The following is a 10507-nucleotide window of genomic DNA, read 5'->3' on the forward strand; positions in this document are numbered from 1 at the left end:
GACAGATTGTTGTCACTCATTAGGGAATAACAAGTGATGCTGGAGTGTGTCCTCGCACAGACTCCGCTCATCCTCTGCCCACGCCAGGATCTGCGCGGCACAAATCTCAGATATGTTTCCGCCTGCGTGTCACCAGCTCTGCTCTTGAGAGCTGCTGCTGCTGCGTGTCGACGCTCAGACGCGTTCCTGTGAGTGTGGATCAAGTTTCGATCAACGCTTCCGTCTTGTTCTTTGGGTTTATTTTGGTGGACGGTGCCACGTTGAGGTGTGTTTGTTTCTCTCCTCGTCTCAATCGTTTTGCAGCCACGCGCAGAATGCCAGCAGCGGCGGGGCTGGAAGCTGGCGGAGACTGACCCCCCCTACCCCCCCCCCCCAACCCTCACACACACACATACACACACACACACCGGCGTGCGCGTCTTTCTTGGACACATCTCTGGAGATTTACAGCTGTGCTTTGGCTCCGCGCAGCCCCGCACACTTTTTCTTTTTCTTTTTCTTTGGGGAGATTGCGATGTCCACGAGGAAGACATCGTTGACGGACAAGCAGAGCAAAAACGGGACGTCCAAATATGTGCTGGAGAGATGCGCCTCTGTTAACGAGTATTATGACATTGCCTTCAAGGTGTGTATTTTCCGTCTTCTTGCATTAGTGTGTGTGTGTGTGTGCGTGTGTTGATTTTGGCATTTTGGATCTATTGGGGGGGATTAGTGGGTGCACCTGCAGCAGCTGCATGAATAATTCCTCACATCTGGATAATGTGCTCACATGATCGCTCAGATAATCTTAAGTGCAAAAAAAAAAAGCAGCAACTATCAGCTGATTAGCCATTAGTCATGCGCCCCCCCCCCCCCCTGCTGTGCTCCATCTACCTGCAGGTTTAATGTGATACGTGTCTCTGAGAAGTCTCCCTGAGCCTGTAAATCTCTCGAGGTGGCTTTGTCCGCCCTCTCTGATGCAAATATTTGCTGAGGGTGTAGGTACTTGTTGCTCCCCTGGTTAAATCCGCCCATGAGATATCAATAAAAAGCCACACACACACACACACACACCTTCGATTGTTCCATAAAGGCACACAGACAAAAAAGGGAGAAGTTGCAATTCCAGTTTGTTTGCATGGTGCTGCTTCTGATTCACTGGGAGAGGGGCCGTGTGAAGGTTTAAACCACTCACTGCCTCGGGGGTGGATGGCTGTAATTGTATCGATTAGTTTTGGAGGAGGATGCTGAGCTGAGAAAAATAATTGTTGAGAGCACAATTACAGACTTGGCTGCAACCCCCCCCCCCCCCCCCCCCTTTCCAGTCAACTGGTGGCGTGTCACATGTTGGTGGCAGCTCAGTGGATCACAACACCATCTGTACTGGATCAGCAGAAATGAGCCGCACACATCAACCAAAGTCAGATGTTTTGCAACCAGTTGTGAAATATTAAATTGAGAAATCATTTATGTCACACTTCCCCTGCAGCTTCAGTCTCCTCCTCCTCCTGTTCTCAGGAAATATGATTTCTAATCTGCCACCATGTACAGTTGTGTCAGTCATGTTGTTGTCATCCCGCTGTAACCTGTTGTCCCTCTCTCCGGTGGCGGCTCTGCTCTAGGTGATGATGCTCGGAGACTCGGCCGTGGGGAAGACGTGCATCTTGGTGCGCTTTAAAGATGGGGCATTTCTCGGAGGCAACTTTATAGCCACCGTGGGAATAGACTTTAGGGTGAGAGAGCTGCTGCACAGCAGTCCCACAAACTCACACAATGACTCATAACAGTATTCATTACTCCAGTGTCTACTTTTGCATTTTCATATTCATTGTTCCGCTCATACCAGAAAGTACAGAACCTACTGGTATTTACAAAGCAACAGGGGGTCCACTGGTTTGAGTGACATCAGACCAATTATCACCTCACGTCCACACTGAACACTTCATCACACCAAATGGCACCAAATGTTCGAATCCTCCCACCAAGCCGTCAGGTTCACAGGCTGCTTGTGCTGCGAGCGCTGTGGACAGCTTCATAAATGTCCTGGCAGATGTCTGCCCACGTCCCCGGCTCCTGGAAAGATTGGCTGCAGCTCGACTTGAACGTGGAGGAGTCACACAGCTGACAGACACACTCTTACCTGCACACACACACACACCTCATGCACCACACACATGACACCGCTGCTGAGTTTGGAGCCAATTTCTGCAATAAATCTTTCTCCAGTGGGGAAACCTTTCCCTCCAATCAGGGCAAAACACTCCCATTAACAGCAGGTCAATTGGTTTGAAGAGGACATTTTGTTGCATTGGCTGAACTCATTTGTCAATTTAGGAGGATGACATAGACACAAGGCAGCAAAGTGGAGGTCTGACATTTCATTCCCCCCCCCCCACACCCATTCAAGCCAAAGCAACAGGTCATGTACACTTAGTGTCTGCTCATGAAAAGCATTAAAGAGAGGAGGTGATTGATTTACACGTGCATTCATTTGATGGATGTGCCGGATTAAATGTGTATTTGCTCAGAAGAGTGGCTCCCGGTCTGTGTGTGTGTGTGTGTGTGTTTTGTGTGGGGGGGGGGGGGGGGGGTACCTTTTTGTTTACCTCCTCGAGTGTGAACGGGGGCTGAAGCTGCTCAGCAATGGCAGGGATCTGAGAGGGAGGCATTGGAGTCAATGGGCTGAGGTTGTCCTCGGCACACAGACGGTGCTGTTGTGGCAGCCTGCTACATGGCCGCTCTATTTTCGGCACGCTTCCTCGTTACTCAGCATGCAGGCTCCTCTCACGTCATAATTGCCTTCTGCCAAAGGCAAAGGATTCAGCTGGTGGCGGCTGGGGCTCACCAGTGGCGGCTTTGCACACGTTTGCCGAGGGTTCTTTTGTCACCGTGCATTTATCTGGTGTGTGTGTGTGGCTGCTTATTCACAGGAAAGGCAGGAACTGGTTGTGGTGACTTGTAACTAATGTGAAGTTATGAACTGATCCAGGAAGTGCTGCATGTCATCGATGCACTTCCTTCCTCGCTGCTTCTCTCTTCAGGTTGTTTTGTTGAGAATGCAGCTTTGATTGTGATTACTCCCCATGAAAGGGAGCCTGGAAGAACCTGTATTTTTCTTTCTGAATGAATGAGCATGCATGGTTACACACTGCGTGTTGTCTTAACCTTTATCTCCACCTCACTCTTAATTCCCTCTGGATGTTGTTCTGTTAAACCATCCCCACGCTTAGTCTTTTTTTATCTGCCATTTCTAAACAATTTAAGGCCAATCTTAGCCTTACAGGAAATCAGAGGGCACAATTCCGGGGCTGAAGGAAATTAACGGGGGCGTCCATTGTTATGCTGCCAGTCTTCTTTCTCACTGTGCTGTAATTAAGTCTAATCCCAGGACCTTGTTGTTACGTGGGTGTTGTAAATTACATTCTCTGCCAGCATTCAAAGCAAATTTTAGTCATCTTGTTTCTTTTGCCACACGCTGAGTCTGAGAGTGTTGTTGTACTCGTCTGTGATGTGCGTCATTCGTTCCTGTGCAGTTATGCATGTGTTGATTTATCAGTCCCTCAAGGCCTCACTCTTCTCGTTTCTGTAGAATAAAGTGGTCGATGTGGACAACCTCAAAGTCAAACTCCAGGTAAGAGCATTGCAGCTTTACACCAGATTCACCAGCTTCAGCCCGACACGTGACAAAACCCTCTGTTCTGTGTGGTAGCCTCAACTCATCTGGTAATTTCTAATGCTTTCAGTAAGAGTCCAGTCAAAGTCTCTGATTATTATTTGTCGTGATAATCTCCAACACAATGTTAATGCAAGTTGCAAACCCACAAAACCTCCAAACCTAATCCCTCACCACTGGGTGGACGGGGCCCAATTTACATTACTCCACTTCCTTCTCTTCCCTCAAATCTGGCACTTGAGGAAATATTGTGATTTATTCTGAAAAAGATTCTACCACCGTGAGTCTGTAGCCGCGTAACGACCAAAACTACCTGGAACTGTGAGTCCTCTGAACTTTGTTTTCCAAGGAACGAAAAGGTTCCAGCTGATTGATTGATCGATCCAAAGCTCAGGGGAGATTTCCAGTCGCTTCTGTTCACTCGCACAAAACAAGAGGATAAAAGCTAATGTAGATGAGGAATTAACAGTTTGCTCTATATCATCAGCAGCTAAATTTCCACTTCACAGAAAAACTAATTCTAAGTAAATATGTTGTGGCTGCATCTCAGTCGTCTCTCTAATCGTTATCTGTCCCGTTTCCCACGTTAGCTGATGTGTCATCGTGTGGTTTTTCATGCAGATCTGGGATACAGCCGGCCAAGAGAGATTCCGCAGTGTAACGCACGCCTACTACAGAGACGCCCAGGGTAACCTCAGCGTTTTCTATTGCAATCTCTCGTAATTTGTGTGTTGTGTGTGTGTTGTGCATATCTGTGTGTGTGTGTGTGTGGGGGGGGGGGGGGGGTGGCGGTCAGGGCAGTTCAGGATGTGGGTAAGGCAGCAACCTGGCCGAGATGTGTGATTATTTGTATTTGTGTGCATAGTGCTGTGTAGGTGTCCATGTGTGTTACATAAGACAGTGTGCAGCAATTTAATAATAACGTGTGTCTCTTTCTCCAGCCCTACTCCTGCTCTACGATATCACCAACAAGACGTCATTTGACAATACCAGGGTAAGACTGTCTCATATTACCTCTCTCTCTCTCTCTCTCTCTCTGTCTCTCTCTCTCCCTCTCTCTCTCTCTCTCTCTCTCTCTGCTATGTCTTCATTCTCACTTCCTGCTTCTAAAGCCTCTCAAGCTTAACGCTCCACTCTGTCTATTTACATGCAAAGTACTTTGAGGGCCTGCCACGTTTTCTCACAGCCCTCTTTTGAAACGACACGATGATATTGCTTGCTTGCTCGCCCGCTCGCTCAGTTCACAGTTTTTCGGTGATGAAAAGCAATAAAAGTGTTCAAGGATGAGAGTGACTCAGTCGCGCCATGATTGATTGGATGATGGGGATACTATTACAGAGAACAGGAAGGGCAGAATGCACACTTTGAGTTTAGCAGTTGTGTTTAGCTCATGCGCTTCTTTCTTTCTCCATCTCTCATGCTTCTCTCCATCTCTGGTACTTTTGAAGGCTTGGCTCACGGAAATACACGAGTATGCCCAGAAGGATGTGGTCATCATGTTGCTCGGCAACAAGGTGAGCGAAGCTTCCTTTTTTTTTTTTTGCTCTACATGAAAGGATCAGAAGGATAAGTGCTCCCTCAGCACAATTTAAACGCACTCTTATCACACTCAGACAGACATGAGAATGCTCAAAAGGCAGAAGATGCTTCCACTGAGCAGCACAAGCATGAATGAAAACTTGGAGCGGCGTCTTAATCATGCTCGGGCGTCTCCGTTGATTTTAATGTGCACATTTGTCCTCAGCGGCAATTACATGGGTCCATTTGCAGGATTTACCCGTCACCCAGTGTTCTGTAATCCTTATGTCTACATGGGAAAGCAGTGCCACACAGATAACAATGCACTCGCTCCGAGCTTCTCCAGCATGAAACCATTTTCTTCACAACGCTGCTGGTGAGGAACAGATGAGTTTCATGTCTCATTGCAACCAGCAGTCTTTGCCAATATATCTAGAAGCTCCCTCTGGTGGTTCAGAGAGGACTCACTCTGCTCCCGGGGCCAGAGATGTCACACAGCGGCAGCTCAGATAATTTGCTGTGAGAGCAGCAGGACTGGTGGCATCAGTCTGCGAGAGCGCTGCTCTTCCGCTGGAGGTGGAGTCTCTGACATCTCATCAGTCCAAAGGAGCTCTGGCTCAGCGGGGGGGCCAGATAAGGGGGACTAGGGGCTGACATTCGAGTGCATCACTGTAGCTAATGGCATGGTGAGGCTGTGACCTTTCACCTTTCGCCCTTTATGACTTGCTTTCTCTCCCCGCTGCTGGCTTACAGTCAGACATGGCTGCTGAGAGGGTCGTGAAGACAGAAGAGGGAGAGAAGCTGGCCAAGGTAAAGTTCAGCAGATCGGCTCCATGTGGTTTTTATTTTCAACGGCAGACAATTCCTCCTCTAATGCTTTTCTCTAATCTCAGGAATACGGTGTGCCATTCATGGAGACCAGTGCGAAGACGGGACTCAATGTGGACCTGTCCTTTCTCGCTATAGCAAAGTAAGTCATGAGGTACACAACATGAAACCAAACAACAGAGTCTGAGGTGGCCATTAGCTGGTGAACAAAGGGGAGCATTGGCAAATAAAGAGGCAGAGTTGAGTTTGTCTTTGACATCAAATGAATTCTCATGTTGCTGCGTGGCTGCTGAATGTTACTGGAAAGAGTCCTTAACAGGTTTGCCACATAGACTCTTTATAAAATGGATGACATGACAGCTTCTCAAAAGTGAAGCCAGAAGGTCTGCATGGCCCCCTGGTGGCTAAAGGAAAAGTTAAAAAAAACACACATTAAATTATTTTACCTCAAAGTTTCTTTTTCAATTTCCACTGACTCACTTTTGGTCAAGCGGGTGTATTGGCTGGATATTTTGTCTTCTCTTCTGGATAGTGGGAGGAAGTAGCTAACCCTATCTTTATAAACAGTGGTTTGCCACAACAACCTATTTATTACAGTTTTAGTTACAGCTTGTTCTGTTCCCCCCAAGTACCTAAATAAGTTTAAGATATATGGGAAGAAATGCTAATGCTTCTCCATCTACAATGAATTATTTGTTATAGTGTAGCTGGTTAAACATAATGAACAAGAGGAACGAAGCACGAAGCCTTTAAAGTTTTCATTTCAAGAGAAACGATTGGTTAATCAATCACGTGTCATTATTTTGAGCTTAAAGTCAAGGTCTTACAAGAAGCTGGAAAGAATTAATAATTAATAACAGTTAACACCCAACACCCTCTAAGCCAGATAAATGGAAAGTAGTAGAAATCATTAATAGGTTAAATGAATCCAGTTTGACTTTTATCTTGGGTCATGCGTCACTTGAAGTTTTAGTTTTTTAATCTGTTTTCTTTCCTCTTCTCCTCACTGTTGTGCATTTCTATACTTTTCTTTTACGTGGGATATTAATGTTCCTGAATCCAAAGCCCCCCTGATGGCTCCTGAGCTAATTAGATGTTTGTTCCTGTCGACTCGATGTAATGGGACTGTGCACGTTTCAGGCTGCATGTGGCTCTCGAAACATTAACCTGAGTGATTTCTTGTTTTGTCTGACTTCCTTGTGAGCACACCTTTCTCGTTGAATAGCAGGAAACCTGAACGGGGCTGGTACCTTTGCACAGCGTGTTCCTTTAGAGCGGTGCAGGAAAAATAATGTGGTGATCTGCCGCCTTCGAGTGCCGGGTGTATTCTTAAGTGCAACTTAGATGAAATGAATCATGCCAGAGGCTTTTTGATTAAATCTCAGCAGAGAGGGACATTTCTCTCGCTCACCCTGTTGCTTGATTTATTTCTCTTCCCTTCTCATTTTCTTTATTCACTTGCCCAGTCTGTCCTCAAAATCCCACACATCCACCGCCTCTGTATCTAACCTCCTCTCTCTCTCTCTCTCTCTCTCTCTCTCTCTCTCTCTCTCTCTCTCCCTCTATCTCTCTCTCTCCCTCTCCGTCAGGGAGCTGAGGCACAGAGCAACCCAGCAGCCGAACGAGCCCAAGTTCCAGATTCACGACTACATCGAGTCTCAGAAGAAGAAGTCTGGTTGCTGTGGCGGGGTGTAGCTGAAGCTGATCACCAGGAGGAAAGAGAGAGAGAAAGAGGGAGAGAGGCAGAGAGGGGGGGAGTGGGAAGGAGGTAAAGATGTCTGCTAGCACACAAAACACCAATCTCAGCTCCGAACGTGAGAATCGGACACCCTCGACTTCTTCACTGATCTCTGAGCTGGAGGGGGGGGGGGGGGGAGGGGGGGAATCTGGATCGGCCTCCGTCCCTTATCTGAAATGTGAAATTCAAAATCAGTTTTTAATGTCATGCGTAGAAAAAAATGTCTGTGGTGTTTGTGGTGACAGTTACAAGTCAGGAGTTACAATCTGAAATGCTTTATTCCTCTGCAGGGACAACAAGAAGAAAAAACAAACAGATTAATATCATTGTGCTCTTAATAAACGGCAGTTTTTTTGTATGAACAATCAATACGACTGTTGATGTGGGTATAGCATTTTTTGCCATACAGCTCTCGGTTTGTTTTGTCCCAGTTTGACCCGACTGTGAACTGAATCCCCCCCCCCGCGAGGAGTGGACCTCGGCTTCACAGTCAGATTGTAGCTAAACTGATCCCGTCTGTTCACACCTGTACTGCTGTTCGGTAGAATAAAGCCAACATGTTGTGTGTCTCTGTCTGTGCGTCCTATGAAAGGCCAGTGAGACTCAGACGTGCACATGTAACCGTGCTGGAGGATCCTCCCACCAGGCTCCATATTAAAAACAAGCAGATTTTCATTACTGTCATGTCTTCAGATAGAGATTCCTCAGCATGCAGTGCACACACACACACACACACACACACACAGACACACACACAGCACTCTGAAACACTGTTGTGTCTCCTTTAATGATGGATGTTGTTGTCTGGGCTGTACTGAAGATGTATTTGTTCATACGCTGCATTGTGTAACTCGATTCTTTGTAAATGTTCATTTTTAATGTTTGCTTGTCATCTCGCTCAGTGTCACGTTTGTCTGAGGCCTCACGTTGATCACAAAGTGCCACAACAAAGTGCTTTGTTATCATTTATATATATATATATATATATATATATATATATATATATATATATATATATACACAGCTATAAAAAGTATATTTTGTAATGTATGTGGTGTTGTTTTCTTGAAGTCTGTGTCGTGTGAGTGTGTGTGTGTGTCTTTGTGTGTGTTGGGATTTGGGCGGAGGGGAGCAGGAGTGGGTGACAGGATGTGGTGAGGTTAATGAGCCACTGTGTGGCAGCAGCTACACTGTTTATCCTCCAGTGTGAAGTACAGGGAAACTGACAGCTCACAACACACATGTTAATGTATATTCATGTCGCTCGAGATCTGTAACCATGAAGTGTTTGTCATCGTTGTCGGTGCAGTGAGTTTGTATTAACATGCTTGGTGAAGACATTAAAAACTTGGAGCTAATTCATGATTCCCTGCACTGGGCTGTGCCCCTGAACGCAGCTGGCCTCCTCTCCCACTCACACCTGTGAGTCACACACTGCTCGTCCTCTATCCTTTACTTTGAGATGGATCAGTCGACCGGATGATGTCCCACTAGCAGGTGAACTCCTCGCTGAACGACTCACACACTGCAGTTATCAGCACAGATGCTCCACTGGCTTAATATCTCCAGGTTGCAGAGTGTTGGGATTTCCTGCCACTGTCCTCTTATCAGTTCTGGAAGCATTGTCAGCTGAAGAGTCAAATCCTGCATCCACAGGTTTGGTTCAGCAGCTTCCTGAAATACTTATTTGATCTTTTCTTTTACCATCGCATCAACAGAGGGATCCGAGTCGACTCACTTCATAGGAAAACCAAGGCAGATAAGAATCTGGAGACTGGCATTGAAGACAAGTTAAAACTAAATGTTATCTGTTAAAAACATTCAGATAAAACAATTCTTTTTTATATCACATCTTTGGAAGCCTGGCATCTTATTATAATCTCAGTATTTAATTCCACACATGGGAAATGTTTTAATGTCAGATGATACAACAGAACAAAATAATCAAATGTAGGACTGAACAATATGGCAACAATCATCAGTTGATATTCATAATTATCACAATAAATGTAATTATTATTATTATTTGTATTAATTTTTTCTTTGTCCTATGAAGGATTTTGCTCAAAGGTTGAGGTTTTTATCGTTGTGATTATTAACAGATATAATAGTTGGCTCAAATTATGTTTTTACAAGAAAGGCTATATTTTTAGAAAAAAAAACAACTTAAAGAAAACTATAAAGAAAACACTTATACTGGGTGACAGCAAACTGAAACTATCTGAAAGATATAACACAACGGTAAGTCAGAAAATATGACAAAACATAACAGTATTAATTTCTAAGGAAAAAGGTTTCTGCTATATATATATATATATATATAGCAGAAACCTTTTTCCTTAGAAATTAATACTGTTATGTTATTAATATATATATATATATATATATAGTTTTTTATATATATATATTAATACTGTTATGTTATTAATATATATATATATATATATATATATATATATATTAATAACATAACAGTATTAATATATATATATAAAAAACTATAAAAACTTACAAGGCTCCCACTGATTTGACAGATCTGTCTGTCTTTTTAACAGACCGGAAACGCTAAAATAAAATCTGTGTCGCGATTTGTTGTTTTTTCATATTTACTGTTGTGTTTTCTTATTTGTTGTGATCTTTTTGGTTTGCAATTGTGTTTTTTTTACTTTTCATATTGTGAGTTTTACTTTGTCATCATGTGTTTTGAATTGACAGTGTTTTGTGATTTGTTGTGTTATTTACTATTATTTCGTTTGTTGTGTCTTTCGAGT

General features: G+C 44.5%; 1 protein-coding gene across 1 annotated transcript; it reads left to right on the plus strand.

The window, feature by feature from the left end:
- zgc:112183 (uncharacterized protein LOC550410 homolog) lies at nucleotides 1-7873 on the plus strand. Its single transcript, XM_062408735.1, has 10 exons — nucleotides 1-265; nucleotides 472-625; nucleotides 1602-1712; nucleotides 3569-3610; nucleotides 4274-4340; nucleotides 4594-4646; nucleotides 5101-5166; nucleotides 5924-5980; nucleotides 6064-6140; nucleotides 7588-7873. The coding sequence occupies exons 2-10, from the start codon at nucleotides 515-517 to the stop codon at nucleotides 7691-7693; spliced, it is 690 nt and encodes a 229-aa protein (XP_062264719.1). The 5' UTR covers nucleotides 1-265; nucleotides 472-514; the 3' UTR covers nucleotides 7694-7873.
- The last annotated feature ends 2634 nt before the right edge of the window (nucleotides 7874-10507 follow it).

The sequence above is a fragment of the Platichthys flesus genome, chromosome 16 (assembly GCF_949316205.1).
Source record: "Platichthys flesus chromosome 16, fPlaFle2.1, whole genome shotgun sequence".
In the NCBI taxonomy this organism is placed as follows: domain Eukaryota; kingdom Metazoa; phylum Chordata; class Actinopteri; order Pleuronectiformes; family Pleuronectidae; genus Platichthys; species Platichthys flesus.

Bases quoted from the DNA above. Each gene is read 5' to 3' on its own strand.
- zgc:112183 (XM_062408735.1), top strand. From the start codon at position 515: ATGTCCACGAGGAAGACATCGTTGACGGACAAGCAGAGCAAAAACGGG. The intron at 626-1,601 runs GTGTGTATTTTC...GCTCTGCTCTAG, and splicing joins ATTATGACATTGCCTTCAAG to GTGATGATGCTCGGAGACTC. The intron at 4,647-5,100 runs GTAAGACTGTCT...GTACTTTTGAAG, and splicing joins CGTCATTTGACAATACCAGG to GCTTGGCTCACGGAAATACA.